A 22,824-nucleotide genomic window follows, 5' to 3' on the forward strand; every position below is an offset into this window, starting at 1 on the left:
GAGGCACAGGGTCAAGACCGATTTGCATATGGATGGGTCCAAACTGTGGTGGTGTGGTTGGCAAAAGAACGATGGATCAAACCCAGATCCTTGTGGCAGGGGGTTAATGTTTGCATTGTCTAGCATTCCGTCCATCAATTGTTTCTTTTACTGGTCACACGGGACATAATGTCTGTTAGTTAGCCAAAGGCCAGGTAAACTGTAAAGTTTCTTTGCTATTTGCATGGCTGCCAGAGCAATAGATCATCTACGCTATTTAGCCAGTGGCCGGGTCAATAGTGAAGATTCCTTGCTATTTGGAAAGCCGCAGGCCAAACAGTGCAGACACTTTTAGCGAGAAGCAGGGGAAATAGTAAAGTTCTCTGATATTTCTAAAGCCGCTGACCAAACAGTAAATAATTTCTATTTAGCCAGCAGCCGCATAAATACCAGTGAAGGCTCACTATTTACTCAGGAGCCGGTAAATAGCTTTCACCTGAGGCTATCGCCTAGTGTTCTGTAGCAGAAGTTCTACAAACTAGTCTTTCTGCCAATAATAAGAAACGTCGATATTACGTTGTTCTGTGGACCTGTTAAATAAACCGTCTATACAAAGCTTTAGTAAGAGACAGGGCGCGCAGCTCATTTCGGTAATATTCTACAGCAGGGGGGCGGCTTGCCACAAAGCGCGATGTCAATACTCGCATTAAAAGAGTGGGGCTGTGTCTTGGCTAACACTTGAGACAGCATCAGTTCATTGCTTTAAAAAAAACATAAACCTCGCTGTGCAGCTGTCTGGGAACCGGAGCCCCTCCTCCTCGCAGGGGAAATGACATGGGCGCTGTTTACTCTCCCTGTTGTACGGGGAGAGGGAGGCAGACAGGAGCGGCTGTACAACAACCAAGAGGACCCAGGCCGTGTGCGGTCCACAATCTGCCCAGTTTTTCCCGCCCAGGCCGGCAACTGGCTGCCAGAGCCCAGCATACGGCCGATCGGAAACAAGCATGGCCTCCACAAACGGCAGCGATGTGGAAACGATCCCACGTGAGTTGTGCACCACTTACTGACAGGCGCAGTGCGCCGCCTGCCAACGCAGTCTTAGAAAACCACCAGCTCGGGGCTTGCGAGAACCAGTAGCCCTTTAGCTTGTTAAATAAAAACTCTAGAGTCCTGTGCAAAAAAAGGCAATTTTGTTTACAAAGTGCTCTTAACGTGTTTATGTATAAATGGTATATATTGCAAGTCCATTTATTTATGATTTGAGACACTGGAAGGGCAAACGGATATCTGCTTTTTTGTGTCGAGGCAGCTGCGGTTTAGAATGAGCCTTGTTTAGAATTAAAATCCTATTTGAAAGCTTTTTCTTAGAAAGGCGAACAATAATTGTCGTTTTGGTTGCTTTTCAATTTAACAGTTAGTTAAAGATATCGACCAGCTCAGTGGAATACAAGTTAAGTAAGTGTAGCCTTATTTATATACTCATACCTTGAGTTGCGACAGCCCAGAACGCTTTGGAATATTGTACGAACGCCGAGAAAAAAAGTATAGATTCAGGGCTTTAGGTGGGACGAAAAAACTAGAGGGGGGCCTGGATCTGTAATAGAGGGGGAGAGGGGATCTCTCAAAGGAAGCGACCGATTTAATTACGGGCGTGGCTTAAACGCATAAGCCAAAAATCTGTGCTTATCATAGTGTGGCAACAGACTTGTATTTTGCTGCTTCTGTCATTGCATCCAGATATATACTATAACTAGTGACATTACACCTACAACAAGCCAGAGCTATTGGCTTTGACAATGGGTATTAGTTACATAGGATAAATAAGCACCAACTACGGATTCGTTGTATATAATATTGGAAATGCTTCAGTTCTGATATGCTGCGACTATGAAAGAACTATAACGAGTCTCTGTTAAGTTACCTCAAAAGCAGTGATGGGTGGTACTGGTGCATAGTTAAGATTCTTTTTCACCTTTATCGTGAGGGCAAAAATGAAGAGCCCAATAGGGGGACCCGTCTCAGCACCTGCTTGGACCCGGCCCACTTAAAGCCCTTTAGAGAATCATTAAGAAACTGCACATTGGTGGCAAACCCCACTGACTCCTCACTCACCCACTGAAGCATTTGCTCGTTGCATTGAATCACTAAGTGCCTGTAACACTAGAGGAGGCACGCCATGTGTACCCCTACTTTTGTGAACGTGAGTACCCTGCATTCGCCGCGGTGGGGGCCTCGGGGGCTGCAGAAGCTGACATTGGTGACACTCACTGATTACCTGCAAACCAGTTATTTTTGTATCTGTTGCCTGCACGGGGTGAGTTTGTGTCGCCTGATTTTAATCATCTGCCAGGCCAGGTTCTTCGCTCCACCCATGTGGGACATGGATGTCTTATGTAGATTTGCACTATGTGTGTGCGTTTATGTTCTCGTTAAACCGAGGAATACATCTAGTTAACTGTGTATGAGTGGTACACAATTTATAGGTGGTGCGGAGCCTTCCAGACAGTAATGTGAATTACAGGACTCCTTCAAAGCTTTTTTGAAGTACATTGACATGGACTAGACACTATGGTGTGGAGGACTGGTTAGAGAGGGCCCCTTTGAAGTGTAGAGACGGTCATTGCCCCCTTCCATTCTTCTTCAGAAGTGTGAACTTCAAAAGGTTATGAGTTACCTAAGTGAGGAAGGAAGCGTCTCCCTCTGTTGCGCCTTTGTTTTGGGTTTCCCAGACATGCAGTTCCAAGGCCCACCCATCTGTCCTCCTGACACCAGAGGATAAACTCTGGCTTGACGAGTCCTAAAGGAATAGGCAAAAAGCAACCTCTGCTTGAAAACAGTGCCCTACCTGGTCCTGTGGGACCCACAATCTTTTTCTGCTAACGGAGTATAAACATGGTGCAAGAGAAGCAGGAGAGTCGAGAAGCTGTGCTAGAGGAATTGAAGTTGGTCAGCTGTAGCCTACAGAAGGAACTGCACCTCCAGGCCTTAAGATTATGTCTTGTGACCCTGGTTCCCTGTGCTGTGTACTTCAAGGGAAATAATCTACTCCCTGAGTCTGTACATGCTTACGGGTTCTTAGAGGTTCTCCCTTGATGGTCTCTGGAGAACTGCAGAAGGTGACTGTTGACATTGTCTGTGACTCTGAAGGAAAGATCAGCTCAGACAGTGTCTCCCACTGTTGTTGTTAAAAAGAATCTTTTTTTTAAAGTGGTGATAAGATCTTTATTGCTTGATTAATAAAAATCATTGCAATCAAAACATCTTCACTTTACACAATATTTAAGATTTGTACCACAAATATTATTTAAAAAAATTATCAATACATTCATAATTGTGTCATAAAACCTGACCAATTCACAATACATTGTGCATACGATTTAAAAAAAAAAATCTATCAAACATGGGCTAAAAAGAATCGCAGCTGCAGTTGGCGATTTTACCTCAAGACAGCAAAGTGCCAGCTTGGAAGGCTTGCAGCTATGAATGATCCTAACATACTTTGATGATTTAAGTGGTAGGATTGAGTTTAGGCCAGAGGAAGATCCACAAAACAACCTTTTTCCTCCACTCCCAGGCAGTAGAGTCGCATCTTCCGTTACCTCGATCTACAGAGCGCTGTCCAATCAGATTCGAAGTTGCATGCTTATGTGGCAATTTGCATTTTTTTTTTAATAAAGTGTAAACTTGATCCAAAGGTATTGGGGCACTTTACTTGAGCACCAGTTATATTACACGAGGCCATATTCATTTTTTGGCCACTGGATGATTATGTGATCTGCCCAGAATCAGAGGATGCTGAGTAGATGCAAGGACGCAAACGTGGTGCCCTTGTTCCAAAGTGGGCAGCTCTGACCGTAACCCCACATCCTCTTCTCAGTGACGTGGACTGGAGACATTGGAGCGTCGATAGAGCAGGTGCAGAGTCATTGCGGTCTCCCCCTGTGCTAGGTGCGCTGACACCACCCGCAGGAACGGAGCACAGCCTCTGTTCCACCATATAGGCAAAGCCCATATTGGGCTTCCTAATGGTACAGTACCTAATTAAGACATTGCGGGGGCCACAATAGGCACTTGCACAATTGTGACTGTAATTTCTACATAATCTTTCCATAGCCATAGTGGTGGGTTTACAATAGTCCTAGAGAAGTGTTAATATTGTGGAGCAGAATTTCAAGTAGAAGTACTGACTGGACAATGCGTTTTGAACTTTTATTATTTTCTTGATTGAGTTCTGAGTCTTTACCCCACACAAGAGTAAGCCTTGGACCAATCTGGCTCCAAACCCACGTGCTTAAGGGCTGTTCTTTGTATTCTGTTTTGTGTCTAAAAGTTGGATAAGCCTCAGGACCATATGGGTGAAAGGCCCTCATTGTCGCCGTTTGACCTTCCTGAACAAGTTCCCTCAGGGTTCACATACGGAGCCCAAATTGAAATATCAGATCACATTTCCTTATTTGTTTGAATGGGAGAACTGCCAAAGCCTTCTATTTCCTGTAGTGGTGTGGAATTACACCCCTTAAGTTGGACCCTAAAAGATGGCTGACTCGGGCACCATTCTGGGTATGCGGTTCTGGGCTGAGCTCGGCCCTTGAACCAACCCTAAGTTACGCCTCTGATTCACAGACCTTAGGCAGTTCCAGAAGCAAACATATCAGTTTGTCTCTTCAAAACTGTATATGATTAAGATTAGTTATATTAGCACCCTTGGTATTGTTTTCACAGTGGCAGTCACTCCAGTGATAGCGGTGCTCAAGTCCGTATCTGAGAGGGTGAAAATTAAACTCGGTTCTTGCTCTCATGTACTCAGTTTTGCACGTGCAGTGATTCTGGGGTGAATCCCTCTGTAACATTCTGGAGAGAAGTGGAAGACGTGTATGGTGCAAATTATCCTGCTTATATTTTCTGGTCACATTCTGGGGTGAATCCCTCTGTAACATTCTGGAGAGCAGTGGAAGACGTGTATGGTGCAAATTATCCTGCTTATATTTTCTGGTCACATTCTGGGGTGAATCCCTCTGTAACATTCTGGAGAGCAGTGGAAGACGTGTATGGTGCAAATTATCCTGCTTATATTTTCTGGTCACATTCTGGGGTGAATCCCTCTGTAACATTCTGGAGAGCAGTGGAAGACGTGTATGGTGCAAATTATCCTGCTTATATTTTCTGGTCACACAACAAAATATCACAAGATGTCTTCCCACTTTTAACCTCCGTATAACTGAACGTGTTTATGTCCTATTATATCGTTTTTTGTATAACGCTTATGCTGCCATAAAGCTTCAGAGGTAGGGAAGGCCCTGTTAAACACAGAAGATATGGAAGTGCCGCTGCTTAGTTCTATGTTTAAATTAAGTAAATTCTACTCAAATTAGAGTAAGGTAATAATTTGCGTCACTAATAGGATGGACATGGTGTTATTGTGAATGATGGTATTAAAAGAGCTGCAGGTTCCATTTTTAAATGTGCAGCATATAGAGGAAGCGACCGATGATTGCATGTTAAAATGTACAGTCGTCAACGTATTGCACTGGGGAATGTGCAACATGGTATGTTAAAAAACAACACAGTCCATAATCTTATATAAGATATTACACAGAAGACCTTCCACAGGCAACGTTGTACAGATGTTCAACGTATGGGGATGTCAGCTTGCCACAGCAGCATTCTCCCATTACCATCACCCGGCCCATCGGGCAAACGTGCACAGCTAACAAAACGAACCCCATAACCCCTACCCAGGTGACCCAAGACATGGATATCGGGGCTCCGGAGCTGGACCAATGAATAACGCATACGATGCTGCTGGGCTACGCGCGAGCCAAATAAACTAGACAGCTCATTGACCAGACCCGCAGCCGTATAACGTACCTAATTATCTGTAACAAAGCATTCATTTCCTTGTTGTTTCTGTGCAAAACCTCCGGACCCAGATGGTGACCCCCCCCCCCCCCCCCCCCCCTGTACTCTTTCTAGTGTTTCGATGACATCCGCAGGGACATCGAGGCAGCTTCCTGACGCTTCTCGTGACTCATCAATAGAAGTCACGAAAATAAAATACTAGAGTCCCGTATTTTCGTTTTAAGGGCAGGAAAGGGGGGAGGGCTGGCATTCACATCCGTTGATAGAATTAGACGTGAAAAAAGCCTTTTCTGTAGACAGGTCACAGGATAAAAGGAAACGCGGTTTCTCAAAGCTGTTGTGCTGTGTGTGACGTAAGCAACCAGAGACGCTGTGCAATATGATACCAATGCTCAGGGGGCTGGCAGAGGGAGGAAAGGCGCAGACAGCGAGGTGGGGGGAGGCCGCGAGTCTCTTCTGAAAACCGCAATACCAGACTTGCTTTTCAACAGCTCACAATAAAGCAAACAATAGCTAGCTTCAGGAAACCCAGGGCGCTAAAGTGTGAAACTGCGCTCAATATCCTACTTAAACCTTTGTTACAGTCACTGTTGTGTGCTAAGGGGCCCAGGGGATACCAGCGCTCAGGTAGGCGGACGGCACAATCTCCAGACTCGGGGAGAGGAAATAACTCAGACCTACGCAGTGTATGTGCTACGGTGCACTGACCCGGATCATCCGGTCCAGCCCCCATTTATTTCCCTGACCTCTTCCGGGTCACAGGCTAGACCACCCACTCCATGGGCATGGGGGTGTTCCCCTCAAACATAACATTCCTCCTTTATCATGGCAAACAAAAACAGACAGTATGGACGCACGAGAGAGATGGAGGAAGAGGGAGAAAGAGAGTGAGAGAGAGAGAGAGAGAGGGAGAGAGAGAGAGAGAGAGAGAGAGAGAGAGAGAGAGAGAGAGATAAGAAGAACGAGGAAAACCATTGCATTTCTTTTCCTCAGTCCATCACAAAACCTTTCAGTCGAGACGACACCGCCGGGTTGGCTCGGAGATGGTATCGGTGACCACCTCGCCCTTCGCTCCCAGCTCCACTGCCTTCAGCTCCGGCTGCCCCGGGCAAATGTTCCACTGCGGCCTCGGGCATTGGGGGAGCAGATCCGGGTGAGCCATTCCCCTCGTTGACGACGTCACCCATTGCCTGGCCATCCTCAAACTCTGGCCCCACCTCACTTGGTTGTGCAGGGCATTGGTACTTTTTGAACTGGGAAACGTTCCTGGTGACTGTCTCACGACCCCTCTGGGCAGTGACCATCGTGCCCTTTACTGCCTGGACCACCCAGGGCTCGGGTTCAAAAGGAAGGGAGAACTTCCCTCGGGGATGTCGGTTTTTCACCAGCACCACATCACCGGCCACCAACGCGCTGCTTCTGGCATGGCGCCTCTTGGACATTCGGTCATTCTTGGCCCGCCTCTGTCGGAGGCGTTTGGACACTTGACGATATGCAGGCGAGGATGTTGTCACCTGAGGAAACACATCATTCAGCATCCGTTGGTTACACAAGGACCCAGGGCTGGCCATGGTGGTCGAGTGAGGTGTCAGTCGATATTCTTTTATGAAGTTGTACAGGGCACACTCCATGTTCTGTTCTCGAGATACTGCTATCCGGAGTACTTTGTTCAAGGTGCGCATAAAGCGCTCCGCTTCACCATTAGCCTGGGGCCACCGGGGCGTGATTTTTACATGTCGGACACCTCTTGACTTGAGGTATTCAGAGAACTCATGGCTGGCGAAAGTTGGACCATTATCTGTGCGGAGCTCCTTGATTAACCCGTGGCTGGCCATGATTTTCTCGAACCGAGGTATGGTGTGGCTTGCAGTAATGGAGTCCATTATCTCAACCTCGGGGTATTTTGAAAAATCGTCAATGACGACAAGCATGTGTCGGCCATCTGGTAGGCTCCCAAAGTCTGCACTCACCCGGTTCCACGGGTGAGGAGGTATGTCCTCCGTCAGGATTGGGGCAGGCGGATCAGCGGGCCCCGCCGCTTGGCAGAGCGCACAGGACCGGACTGTTCTCTCCACCACACTGTCCAAGTCCGGGAACCACACTTTGCTCCTCAGGCGTGATTTGGTCTTAACCACCCCTTGGTGCGCGTTGTGAGCAAGATCCACCACCCGCTGCTGTAGTGACCTGGGGATGACTAGGCGCGTGCCTCTCATCAGGCATCCCTCGGGGGACACAACCAATTCGGACCGGACGTTGTGAAGAGCTCTCAACGCCACTTGTGCATCAACTGTACGGTGTGTCAGGTCCTCCAGCAGGGAATGCCACCTTCCAGATCCAACCGCTGAGATCACCCTCTCCCAACAATCATCTCGTTTGGTCGCCTCCAGGATGTCCTCTAGCCGGATGGGCAGAGGGCGAGAGCGTTCCACCACCAACCTGACGTACTCCTCCGTCTCGCGAGCCTCCGACTCTTCTTCTCGGGTGACCGGCCGGGCGTGTCTGGACAGGAAGTCCGCTGGATTTTGTGCCCCGGGGCGGTAGACGACGGTGAATTGGTACTCTTGCAGCTGCAGGATCCATTTCTCAATCCTTGGGGGTGGTTTTGACGACACGCCCATGAAGAGAGGAATCAGCGGTTTGTGGTCAGTGTGAACTGTGAAAGGCTGTCCATACAAGTAGAGGTGGAAGTGGCGACACCCCCAGTGTATTGCAATCGCCTCTTTTTCGATGTGGGAGTACCGTTGTTCTGTTTCCGTCAGAGCCCTGCTCGCGTAGGCTATCGGGGCCCACTCACCGTCCAGTTGCTTCTGGGACAGAACGGCACCCAACCCAATTGGACTGGCATCCACCGACAGTTCAGACTCCCGGGCGGGGTCAAAGTACGCTAAAGTGGTTTCAGCAGACAAGGCGTTCTTGGTGGCCTGAAAAGCATCCTCTTGAGCGGGGCCCCATTCCCACGTGGCAGCGCTCTTTGTGAGGTCCCGGAGGGGTGCCGTGAGGTTCGTGAGATTCCGGATGAACCGACCACAGTAGGTGACCATGCCCAGAAAGCTCCTCACTCCGGTGACTGTGGTCGGGGCAGGGGCCGTCTGGATGTCACGGACCTTTGCGGGGTCGGGCGACACCCCCTGTTGTGAGAAGTGATATCCAAAAAACGCTATCTCCTTTTTGAGGAATTCGCACTTTTCACGATGTAGCGTCAGGCCACTGTCCTGAAGCCTCCGGAATACGCAACGTAGGCGGGTCATGTGTTCCTCCAGAGTCGGTGCATGTACCAGGATGTCATCGCTGACGTTTATAACCCCACTGAGGCCAGCCAATACACTCCTGATGGTGTCCTGAAACACTTCCGCCGCGCTGGACACCCCAAAACTGAGGCGCTTGTAGCGGCGCAGTCCCACATGGGTGGAGAAAGTGGTTATGGCCCTTGACTCGTGATCCAGCAGGAGTTGATGGTAGCCTGCCCGGAGGTCCATCTTCGAGAACCAGTGCGATCCGCTGACCTCCGCAACGATGTCGTCGACCGTGGGTGTCAGATGGCGTTCCCGCTTGATAGCACGATTCGGCAAACGCATGTCCACACATATTCGGACTTCACCTGGTTGTTTCGGTTTTCGGGCTATCACTATGGGGGAGACCCATGGTGTCGGGCCTTCCACTCGCTCAATGATGTCAGCGGCCTCCAACTTTCTCAGTTCTTCCTCTACCTTCGGCCGCAGATGGAACGCTACTCTCCGGTGCTTGAGAGCAACCGGTTGCACTGATTGGTCCACGTGTAGCCGTACCATGTGGTTCTTTAAACATCCTATTCCGTCAAACAGGTTTCGAAACTCGTCCACCAGTGACTCAATATCTTCCAGGTGCACAGCGAAGGCAAACACCACTAGTTGCAAATGTTCCGCCGTACGACAGCCCAGCAGCATTCCCGCACCCTCCTTGGTGACGTACACTTTGGTGCGAACGGAGTGAGCCTCATGGGCGATGTCGGTGGTGAAAACGCCTAGTACCGTGAGCGGTGTGCCGGAGCCATAGGCATACACCTGTATGGACGTGGGCTTTAGGACGGGTTGTACCGGGAAGGATCTCAGCATGGACTGGGCCATTATGTTTATGGACGCGCCTGTATCAATCAGCACCGGCGTCAGGTGTCCAGCAATCGTGACGTGACACTTTGGGGCCCTTCGCCTCGGACATCCGTCCGGTTGCAGGGCGTGAATGACATGGACCGTGCCCTCGTCTTCATCGTCGTCCATATCATCTTCCTCAGCCTCCTGTAAAAGGGCCTCCACCGCATTGATCTGCCGACTTTGGCGTTGACGTCCCGCTGAGCGGCATACTTTGGCCAGATGGTTTAGACGACGACACGCCGTACACCTTTTTTCCCTGTGCAGGGCATTGACCTTGGTGCGGGTACGGTCCTCCACACATGTAGCAGGAACGAGACGATGATGGTGGTTTGCTTTGCTCCGTTCTCTTCGAATTTGCTTTCTTCGAGGTCGTCGCCACCACCGCGTTCACTGGCTCCGTCTTCACTTGACGCTGAAGGGCTGTCTCCATATGTGCGGCACGCACTTTGGACAATTCTTTAGACCGGCCCATGGTAAGCATGTCAGCCATGGAGATGCCGGGCAGTTCAAGGATCCTTTCCCTCAACTTGACGGACGAGCAGCCCTGGATGAACTGGGCCCGCAGCTCGTCGTCGGTGTCCGGGAGGGTACAGGTGCTCGCCAGCTCCTTCAACCGAGCATAGAAAGTGTCAACCGATTCCTCCGGTAGTTGCCTAGCTTGACGTAGGAGGAAACGTTCGTAATCTGGATTGGCTAGGGGTTCAAAATGCGCGGTCAGAGCAGCCTTGAGCGTAGCGTAGGTGTACGGAGGGCCCACTTCCACCACAGATTTGGCTAGCCGGTGAATGGCCGCACCACCTAGATGCAGTAGCATGGGCCGATGTCGTTCGGGCTTGAGGCCGACTGCGGCATAATAGTTCTCCAGACGCTCCAGCCACTCTTTCCACTTAGCCACCTGGGCGGATGGCGGGCCGTCCACTATGAACGCCTCAACCGGGGGCACGGTCGACATCCTCACACCGGATGGGCGAGATGTCCGATGCAGCAGGCGCCGGCGCGGGACAGAGGATGGGCCACAGGGGCGGAAGCAGTCCCACAAGAACCAAAAACCCCTCACCTCCGGCACAGGTAGTGAAGAAATCGCGGCCTCAAACACTTCAGCAAACAGGCCTCAGGGTCCGGGCGGCAGCTCGGGACAGCGCGCCCCACGTGGCGATCAGAGGCCGCAGGATCGGTCCCCGTGGCCAGACGCAGCAGTCAGGAATACCCCACAGTCGTCCAGCAGCCCAGAGTGCACACCACCACCTCCACGCCAGCCACACGTACTGAACCTGGCCAGGAGTCAGCAGGCTGCAGCAGGCGTCCGTCCGTCCGGCAAAACAGCACCACCGGGACCCGATGTGCTGCGAGGAACCAGCAGGCAGCAGGCCGTCGAGGAGAACACCTTCTCACGCGCTGTGCGCGCGGCGCCAGGCCTCTGCGCGTGCGCCGTCACCGTGACGACATCGGCCCCGATGCGGGCCGTGGAGGAAGAGCGGGAGCAGCGAGGCGGCAGGCACAGGCCTCGGAATCGCACACACGTGCGAGGATCAGCGCTCCGGGACAGAGCGGGTCAGGCAGCGCTTCGGCGCTCAGGAGCACACCCGGGCCCAGGAAGGAATGCAGGCAGCGGGGAAGCAGCCCGCGCGGGTCAGGAGGTCAACACATCCCACCCTCGTCGCCAGTTGTTGTGTGCTAAGGGGCCCAGGGGATACCAGCGCTCAGGTAGGCGGACGGCACAATCTCCAGACTCGGGGAGAGGAAATAACTCAGACCTACGCAGTGTATGTGCTACGGTGCACTGACCCGGATCATCCGGTCCAGCCCCCATTTATTTCCCTGACCTCTTCCGGGTCACAGGCTAGACCACCCACTCCATGGGCATGGGGGTGTTCCCCTCATCTTTAAACAAAGGAGAGGGGGCTCTCACACCGAAGGGATGGAGCACCCAGTAACTGATAAGTTCAAAAAAAGTTTTCCCCTCGGATGAATCATACATAAATCATTTCCCATTCAAACATTCATATCCATTTACAAACCATATAAACTACACGGCTCGTTGATAATTGAGGCACTTATCGATCAACCACACTCTGATTAAAAATCAATTTCCTTTAATTGGAAATATATCCACATATAATACTCATATGAGTTCATTCGCATATAAAATCACCAAAGATGAACAAATCTTTACATGTATCACAAAAAAGAAGAATTTGTCACAACAATAAAAAAATACATAAACAATATACTACAATATAAAACAATATAAAGCAATATACACCAATGTAAAATGAGGAAGAATACAAAAAGAGACAGTGTACTATGTCATTTTTAGCGTTAATTTGGACATTTGAATAGGCAGCAACAAGCATAGGTATAAATCCCTTGTCTTAAACTGTTTGCTGACTTCACCAAATTTAATCGCATATGTGGGCGTCGACGCGTTTCGATGGTGTAGTTTGAATAAAGACCACCTTCTTCAGGACAATATTTTTTGTCTTCCTCAATCGTTAAAATGACCATATCACATATGGGCCTAAACAAAAATTACATCAATTAGAGGGGGACAGTAATATATCATTCTAACATGTTTATCTTTTAAAAAAACAAACACTATTTTTAAACTCAACATTTAGCAGCTAATTCGGAAGACCATAAGTGCGACAATCATCTAACTCATCAATCATGGCCATTCGTTCATGACATTCATTTATTGATATTCTTAATTTAATTTCAACGGGACTTATGTAAGCCTCCTTGTAGCATCTGCTTCAATTTGAAGAGTAGTCGATCACTCTCTTCTCTATGATATAATAATCATCCTCATTTTTTAAAAAGAATTATGTACCCAACAGGCTCTCTTTAGTATATCTCAACTACAGCTAACTAGCTTAATACATACTTTAATAAAGAAGGTACCTTGTAATTTCATTGCTATTATAGGTATCACAGTCAGTTTCGCAATAGGCCACTTCTTATACAGGCCAATGTACTAGAATATAAGAGAGAAAGGTCATACTCAATGTCTATTTTCCAAAATGATTTTTTTAAAAAAAGGCGTGATAAGGATCAACATTCTCACCTGTATTTTAAATTCCAGAGTGCGAACCGTGATACCGTTCGTTCTGTTTGGGTCACGGGCTCCGCACCTTTAGCGGATGTTTTATTTAGCGCGTGGCTCTTTGTTAGATCACTCGCTCTGGGCTAGTAGGATGTAAAAAGACAAAGAATGCCCTTTTAAATCAATGTAGATTTAATCAACATAGTAAGTTAGTTCTCCTACTGCTCTACGTAATGTTCGAATATCTGCCGAGTGATTATCTTTTTTAGGGTGGTCAAACTCGATTAAAGGTCCGGGCTGTGGGCGTTGTTACTGTTGTGGTACCCCCGGAGTTCAAAGGCACGATCCTATCTGTCCTTCCCCTCTATATCGAGAGTATTAAGATTTCTAGAGAACTAAAGGGGGAACGATTCTGTCTCTACATGCTCTATATATAGAAACACGTATTTTTAGTCTAATATAATCTTTGTTTAGGGCATCCTAGATCCTTGACTAAGTCAATTTGACAATGACTCACTATTGTATCCGGGGTTGATCGACTCGTATCCAGTCTCCACCGCGTCTAGCGTCCGCGTTCAGTGGGTCGCGTCATCAGTCCGCGTCCTGAGCACCGCCCTATGGGATAGCGGTTCTTTTATATAGTTGCTCCCAATAAATTAGTCAATTAGTCAGTTCTTTCCAATTAACAAAAAAAGTTCAAAGCTTTATTGATCCCATATACGACTCGTATACAGTGGTCATATCGTATGTTTGGTCGCCATCTTGGAATGGTTCGTATATTATCGAACCAGCCCATTTTTGCTCGATAGACTCATTGAAATCAGTCATGATATATATATATCAACTATATTCTGCGAAATGATTTCTCTATTTCATAAACCTTATATTGAAAGCCCTTTTTATCCAAATGTGAACGCGGTCGCCATTTTGGATTGGAATTGTTAGTCTGTTTACCCGCGATTGACTAATATCCTCTTCCTAAGAGTTTTTATCCTGAATGTGTCATGCAAGATACATCCCGTATATAGATCCCCCAATCCTCAAATATATTATACAGATGTACTATAGCTGTTTTCCAAGGTTACAATTAACTCCCTGTATTTCAGTGTCCTTCAGGGGTTTCTTTGCCTGAGATCACTGTCTATATCGGCTGAATAGCGGATCCTTACACTGCAATTCTCATCCAGTCTTCTTTTGTGTTAAGTCCTCTTGCTATTGTATCTAATGTGGAAATGTACCATTGTTCTCTGTTTTTTCTCTTCCTTTCTAGGTCTCCTCCCCTTTTATTCACCGTTATTCTTTCTACTATAAACCATTCAAAATTAGTATGGTCATGTCCCTTCTTGTTATAATGGTCTACCAAAGGTGCATTTATTTTGCCTGTTTTGAGGGCCGACCTATGTTCTAAAAGTCTTACCCTCAGTTCACGGCCTGTTTCGCCTATATACGCTAGCCCACATGGGCAGCGTAATAGGTAAACCACATTGCAGCTCCTACAGTTGTTCAAACTCTTTGTCTCAATGGTGTACCCATTATATGTCAGCGATTTGGCCACAATACAGTTCTTACATATTGAGCAATGGCTACAAATGTTGTTACCACGCGCTATCATTCCTTCTAGATTTCTTTGCCTGGTAGGGTTACTTTCTCTATATGTATGGACAATATTCTTTCGGATATTGTCGTTTCGCTTGAAGGCGAACAGAGGTTTTGGCAATTTGACATCATCATCATCATTTAGGATGCTCCAGTTTGAGTTGATTACGTTTTTCAGTCTGTTACTATTGTTTGAGAACTGACTAACAAATACTAATTTATTTTTAGTGGCATCTTTCTTTTCTTGTGTTCTAGTTTCATCAGGAATTAGCATGCTCTCACGGTTATAAAACCTGGCTCGCTTAAACGAGCGTTTAATCAACTTCCTGGGGTAGCCCCTATCTTTTAATTTATTTGTCAATGTTTCAGAATGTTTATAGAAATCCTCTATGTCCGAACAGTTCCTGCGCAACCGCAGGAACTGCCCAAACGGGATATTGTCTCTCTGCGACTGTGGGTGATAGCTTTGATAATGGAGTAATGTGTTTTTGTCTGTCGGTTTCGTGTACAGTTCAACAGCCAGTATTCCTTCCCTGTTCTGTATTGATATATCAAGGAAATTTACTGAAGTTTTCGCATATGATGCAGTAAATTTAAGGTTAGGATCACCCAGGTTTAGCCACTCAAGGAATTCCATGAGGATAGATTCTTCACCTTCCCAGATGAAGAAGATGTCATCAATGAAGCGACGCCATAACAAGATGTTTTCAGTGAATGGCGCCGCTTCATTGAAAACATGTCTCCCTTCAAACTCCCCAACGTAAAGGCAAGCCAGACTTGGAGCACAGGTAGCACCCATGCTGGTGCCCTTACGCTGGAGATATAGGTCTTCATTGAATAGGAACATGTATTTTTGAGAACCAGGGAGATACATTCCAAGACAAAGTCTTTGTTGGCACCTCTCAGATCTTCCTCACAGATTTTGTCCTTGATGACCTTGATTGTGTCATCTTGAGGTATGTTTGTATATAACGCCTCAATGTCGAGTGTCACCATTATTTGGTTACATGTATTAAAGGCGACACCCTCTATCATGGAGATGATATGGGCTGAATCCCTCACATACGAGGCTTGCTTCTGGACTAATGGTTTAAGAAAAGTATCCACATACTGACTAAGTGGTTCCAAACGGGACCCTATACAACTAACTATCGGTCTCATGGGTGGGTTGTTTACATTTTTATGTATCTTTGGAAGGCCGTATATCGCAGGTGTAATCGCGTTCTGGTTATTTAAAAATTTGTATTCTTCTCTACAGATCCAGCCTTCTTCCAATGCCCTCGAGATGGTTCTCTGTACATCTTTATCAAGTTTGTCTAGTCTTGAATGGGGAACTTTGATGTAATGATCTCTAACCTCCAACAATTTCAGCATCCTGCTGTTATAGTCGTCTGTGTTAAATACGACAAGACCCCCACCCTTATCGGCGGGTTTGATTGTTAGGCTAAGGTTGTTTTTTAGTGCCATCATCGCTGTCCTATGGTCACGAGACAGGTTGTTGGTATCTGGATGTGCTTCCTCAATAATCTTTTTTATTTTAGATTCTATCACTTGTTCAAAAACATCAACACTTTTACTGATCTGAGATATGGTCGGGGTAAATGTGGATTTCGCTTTCAGACCAGAAATGTTACCTGATCCTCTATATTCATTGTTTTGAAAAAATCTTCTAAGTCTTATTTTACGAAAGAACGATTTGAGATCTTTTTCTAAACTAAATTTATTGACATTGGCCGTGGGCGCGAATGTAAGTCCCCTCTCTAACACCTCAATTTCTATTTTAGTTAGTATGTGTGTGGACAGGTTGATTATGGGGAGTTCCCCTCAAACATAACAGTCACCTTAAGTCGCAAGTTATTGTAGCTTTAAAAGACCTGCAAATAAGAATTATGACATGCAGCAGATCTGTGTGTTGCAAGTGGTTTTTAGTGCCTTTCTTCTAAAATTTAACACTGAAATCCGAAGTGTTCGACCATCAGATCTATTGTTTGAGAGCTAGGATCCTTAACTGTGAGTGCATATTCTGTTTGTTGCCAACTAACCAAACGCTACGTCTCTTGTTCTGCAGGGTAGAGCGGTACTGAGTTACTGTACTTGGGGAGAGGATGTGGCCTAATGGCCAGAGCTGCCGACTTTGGAGCTGAGCACTCCAATACCTTCAAGGGGCGAGTTAGCAGTATATAAATCTGCAAAAATAAATACGAGACACGGAAGCCTTTGGCCAAGCCTTGACCTGGATGGATTGGGTGGGGGATTGTGGGTGTGTGTGTGGGGGAGGGGGTAATAGGATGGGGATGCTGCTGAAGTAGGCTTTGACCCACTCATACTCAAAATACGGCCGGCCCGCGGTTCTCATGCGGCCCCTTCGTGTACATCATAAATAAGCAGGCAAGAGGTATGTAAAGATTAATTTGTGGTAAGAAAATAATATTGAGCTCTGCATCAAATAACTTTATGAGCGCCTTCATTTTTAACACCTTATTGCAGCAAAAGTGTAAAAATATGATAGTTTCTTCAAAATTCAAAAAGTGTATTTAAATATCACTCAGGACCTTTTCACTTTAGTACATCAGATTATATCAGTGCATTGGTAAGTATTATTTTAAAAGTGGTCGTTTTCATACAAGCTTTAGAAACATTAATTCTTCCCCCCACCCTGACAACAATGCCCATGGTGAGGTAATGACTAGGCGTCCCCCTCGCCTAGAGGAAGGGCACCGTTAGACGCGCCATGAAACCGAGCTCAAGATGGAGGGGCCGGTTTAAGGGATCAGATTTCGCAATGACGTGTGTGTACACGTATCAAAACCGAAACTTACTGCAGTTAGGTTATAAAGGCGGCGTCCCTCGTGTCTCCCCCTCTTTGTCTCCTTGGATCCAGGGAAGCCGCAAGAGCATTGGATATTCTTGGGCCCAGTGGGAGCTGATGGGTGTCAAAAGTGAAGGGGAGAGAGTGTTTCATTGTGCGCGTACTATAAGAGAAGTTAGTTGTTATGTGCACTCTTTGGGTGACCTGGGTTCCTACAAGTAAAACATTATAGTTAATTAAGTCAAACACATGAGAAGGTTTTGTACAGTGATAATGAGAAAAGGAGGGAAAGTGAACTAAAACTATTGCCTAGGATTATACAGTTTGGTAAAGTGGGGAAGCCGAGGATTAATTTCTGGTTTCACATTGTGCAATTGAGCATCTGGAAGTATATGCTTTGCTTCCCCCACACCCACCTTACCTCCAATGAGCCCCACCCCACGCAAGGCCGCACCTCGCTGTCATCACTGTGGCCCTTGGTCACATCACAGATCACACTTTTTGGCCCCTGGGAAAATATTTGTAAGTATCCATGCTTTGAGACATCAACGGGTCTCAAACTGTGGGTTCCAAACTTGAGAGAAATGTGTCTTTTGGGGTTCTGGAAGGGCAAGGAACTGGTATTCAAATATCAGGTTGTGTAAAATCTTCTATATTCTTTTAACACAACAATGCTGCCTCTGTTTGCTTTAAAAACATTTAGGGATAGTATAGAGAGCATAAATATTATTTTTACATTTTTTTTGTCTGGTATTTTTTGCTTTCAGGTTACATTTTAAAGGGGAAAAATACCGGATTTTAATGATTTTCCTCAGATTTTACGAGCCTTGTATAGAAATATCAGCCAGGCCGCTAAAATACTGTACAAGAGTCAGTCCCCCCTCAAACACTGATACTGGTGGCAGCTGAGAGCCACAGAAAAAATTCACACTCAGAAGTAAGGCACCCTTACAGCCGCAGACTTTAAACACTCATACTGGTGGTAGCAGAAATGTCGCAGGGATGAATCACACTTCGAAGGTCTAGTGACATCATTAGGAGATCTCAAAGTAGACTTCTCAGATGCACCATAATACGCTCACAACGTGCAATTCACCGGCACCCACCCGTCTCAAGACCACTCCCACTCTATTATCACTCACCTCCTCTTTGGAGAAATAACCGAGAGAGGGGTGTTGGTAAAATGTAGCCAAGCAGATGTAGCTTGCTTTAATTGTAAAAAAGGATTTTAAAAGGCGGCACACAATTCCAAACCACAGAGCACTTGTACATTACTTGGATGTTGATGGACACAAGGCTCATTATTCAAAATATTTTCAAAAGTAAAATACATTGTTACAGTGGTGATAACAGTTAACACAAATTGCTATTTACATCCCCTGCATGGGTAAATGCATGATGGCAATAATTAACATCCCCCACCCTGTGAGAGAAGCTGCGTTACACCATCAGAGATCTGCCTATGTCACTCAAGTTTCCGCAGTGTGCTGAAATTTGAGTATCAGAATAGGATGCAATCACCAGGGAAATGTATAACATATTGTCCCTGCCAAGGCATCAGAGGTGTAACTAGTCAGCCACAAAATATTACCAATACTGACACCACAGGCAACCTAGAGTTAGAGACAGAAGGTGCAGGACAACCCATAGGCCAGCCCCCCAGCAGCTAGCCTCATGTCCAGCGAATCCCCTTTCCATTTAGAAAACAACCAGTAAAATGGCTAAAATGCATAGAGTATTTCTATTATCTTTTTGGAAATTACCACCATAGGGTGAAGAGGTCACCGGCGAACTCTGCCTCCCCCGAACTGGACTTTCCTTGTAATAGGGCAATGGCATTTTGAATGAACAGTTTTTGACCTATTTCGGATAGGAGCATGTGGTCGCTGGTACATAGGCAATGTTCCTAAGCTGGACTTAGCTATGCCTAAAGATACCCATTTATGAGCCTGAAAATAGTTTCTGCATCAAGTCATATAACATTTTTGCTGATTCATTTAGCGTTCTGTGATTAGAGGTATTCGGCCAGACCTACCTTGGCATGATCTCAGACCAGAAAATTGAAACTTCTTAGAAAATGTCACTTTGGATAATGTTGTTATTAGCAAGTCTCAAGATTCCCACCTTCAGAAAAAGTTCATATAGTTACCATCTGCATGATAGACTAAGATATCAGGGGTTGGGATTGCTCCAAATGAAAGTCCTGTTGAAGATGTCTTAACAGGTATACAAGCTTGAGCTGTCCAACATCCAACCAGCGGTTAGGAACTGTTGTGGTGTATGTCACTGCATTCCAATTCGTTCCAAAGCACAGATGCGCCACTACCTGAGTTGACCGTTCCAAAAAAAAACAAGCATTGGCATAGCCAATAGGTCTCGCCTTTGGGACCTTATAAGTGTTTAGCCATGCAACAGTTGCATAACTAAACACTTATAAGGTCCCAAAAGCGAGACCTATTGGCTATGCCAATGCTTGTTTTAACTGCTGCAATCTATTGAAGCCTCACGGAGAAAATCAAAGCGGCCGTGCGGCCGCGAGGCCGCGAAAGTGATCGCGATCAAACATCAAAGCGGCCGCGAAAGTGAAAGTAATCGCGGTAAAGCGCGACGCGCGCGCCCGCGCACATGCACTATAGCTCTAGGCTGGCCTGGTAGCACTTTTTGGAGCCCTCCCAAAATGTCTCGCCACACCAGCGCATGCGCTGGGTCAGGCGAGACCTAAAAACCCGTATCTCAAATGAAAAAAAACAATGGGAGAAGCACTCAGTAAGTAATACCACAATGTTCAAACTTTTCAGAGCGAGACCACAATATATCTTATAAGTGGAACAGATTAATTTGTCTAATCTCCAAATGGACAAATGCTCATGTATGGTTAAAATTGTATTCTTTATTCTCATCTTGACGAACACAAGTAGGACATAGACACAGTCAACGCACGTTGTCCTAAAGACAGTGAGACTTCTTCAGGGCATATGATTTTAACCCAAAAGTGTATGTCTAGAGTTCATCAGTTTGCATCCTCGATTTTAGCTGCTGCAAGAGTCTCCTTATATTTCAAAGCAAAACATTTGATTGTGGTCACATATCTTATAAGAGAAATTGTGGATCAAGCTTTGAAAAGTTTGAATGTTGTGGTATTACTGCGAGTTTCTCTCATTGTTTTTGTTCACCCAACCAGTGGTGCTTGACTCTTGTGGCTAACTGATCCATTTCCAGACCAGAGCCCTAGAACCTTTCACCTGCTCTGTGTAGAAACAAATGGTTTCACAAACAGACATTTACTGATCTCTGGGTGAGCCTGCTGAAATAAATTGATACAGAGAGAAAATCACAAACCTGTGAACATCTAGAGCTGATTGGTTTAAGAAATTGGTGTAATGTGCGGAGGAGTGCAGGAGAAGCTGGAACACTCAGGCTAGGTGGAATGTGACAGAACGTACAAAGCAGCCAGGATTCAACCTCCTGACTTGCCTTATAAGCCTGTGGGGGCAGACATACTGCGGCTGCTGTGGTCACTGCTCCTATTCCAAGAGAATGGAATGTGAATCTCACTGTGTTCATATCTAACAGGGACAGGGTTTGCATACTCAATCAAGCAAACTCAAAAAACATGCTAGCAGTGCACCTTTCTTGTGTACCAATTAATTGTGATGTCCATCTTGTGGCCTGGATGTTTACACTCTAGCAAGGGCACCGAACAGCACAGCATCATGAAACCCGTGGCATGATGCATCTTTGCCTGCGGGATAGTCTTTAACCTCTTGATTCTCAGCTTAGGGGTATGACTTGATTGTTTCCCACTCTGGAACCTGAGGACTGGTCGCATTGGGATGCCGTTACCAGTTCAGATGTCTTCAAAGTCCAGAAAAATGCAAGGGAATAGGCATAGAGAGTGGGCAGACAACATGAAACCCACTTTCCCAAGCTTTCTAGCGAAGCTCTACCTTTTGCAGGGTGTTCTTGAGGAATTTCCTACTTATTTTAAGGTGGAGTCCCTTGTTGCGTAAACTACGACTCTGATATAGTTCTACAAGGTTTGCTTTTGTGAGAAGTTGGCCTGGTATATGCTGTCCACTAGTTGTAGTGGGCACCTTGACCCAAGTCCAAACAACCCTTATTGATGATTAGGTTTAAGACAACCTTTATTGAAAGCTATCCTAGTGGTAGCTATGGAGAGCAGCCTTCAGGTTAAGTCTCGAAGGAATGTAAAGCAGCTTGGTTTAACAGATTATAACCTCTTGAATAACTAAATGAAAGGAGAACCACACAAGGTATATATATAAAAATATATGTATTTATTACTAAACTCACTCTACTAACCTCTTTATGAGGTTGGAGAGCAAGGGACACAATAATATATTTCTAAAACGACAGTAAATAGCACAATATACAATGGGCCCCAGGGGGAGACCAAGCCATATATTAAGAAAGTGATATAAAAACCATGACTTGACTAGACACAGTGCCTAGAGCACATAGAATCGCTGGTACCCCAAGGAACCACCCAAGGTAGTGACACAGGGGACCCACGGGGGACACGTGCAGTGTGAGAACACAGCTGCGAGCTACGTACAATCCTATGGGAAAGTTGCAGTTGGAATTTTAGAGTTTAAGGACACTTAGGAGAGGACTTGGAGCAAACCCTTTTAGACTTAGCAGGTTTTAAGGCCAGCACCCATGTGAGCACCGGAGTACTCGTGTTACCTAACCCAGGGAAGCTGGGTGCATAGGTGTCAAATGGTGTTGGGAATCTTCGATTTCGTCAATGGAGAATTGCTGCAAAGTGCTGCTGCCGTGGAAAGGAAAAGTGTCCGGTGTGATCCAAATCTGGACCGAAGATGTGAAGAACCTGATAGCAGAGGGGACAGAGCCTGGGTCACTTGCCGGTGACCAGGGACACGATAGACGAATGCCCACTGATGTCGGGTGTTTCAGGTGCGATGAGGGAAAGCTTGACTACACTGCCATGGAGACCAGGAGGCGTCGACGACGACCACAGTCTTCAGGCGAGCTGTCCCACGAAGGATGTCGAGTGCTGGGGGGATCGGTGTCCGGATTGGAGACCAACAAGCCTTGGCAACGGCAACCCACGTGCTGAGAGTTAAACGGCTTCGTTGTGGACCAGCAAGGTTCTGTGGACTCCCAAAGCGATGGAGAGTCAGGGCACATCTGGAGCAACCAGGTAAGCCCGTTGAAAGTCAAAGTAACCTTCTCAGGGACCCACAAGTCGACGGACAAGGGATCGCGAAGGGACCTCGAGAGGAATCACTAAATACCAGCCCACGGGTCACTCGAGGAGTGTAGGCCAGTAATCTTCGGTGGAATCACTGCTCGGGGTCTGGACTACAAGTAGCCCAAAGCACAGCCTCCGGGATCGCTAAGAAGCATATTCTGCTGCAAATGTGCAC

The 22,824-nt window shown here is 46.6% G+C and overlaps 1 protein-coding gene across 1 annotated transcript in view; it reads left to right on the forward strand.

The window, feature by feature from the left end:
- Positions 1–793: 793 nt before the first annotated feature.
- Positions 794–22,824, forward strand: part of LOC146861651 (glycophorin-C-like) — a 214,087-nt gene continuing 192,056 nt past the window's right edge. Inside the window, exon 1 of the mRNA XM_085645997.1 lies at positions 794–1,023. Within this exon, the coding sequence (XP_085502123.1) occupies positions 984–1,023 (40 nt within the window). The 5' untranslated portion in view covers positions 794–983. The remainder of the gene's footprint in view (positions 1,024–22,824) is intronic.

The sequence above is a fragment of the Triturus cristatus genome, chromosome 3_1 (assembly GCF_964204655.1).
Source record: "Triturus cristatus chromosome 3_1, aTriCri1.1, whole genome shotgun sequence".
In the NCBI taxonomy this organism is placed as follows: Eukaryota; Metazoa; Chordata; class Amphibia; order Caudata; family Salamandridae; genus Triturus; species Triturus cristatus.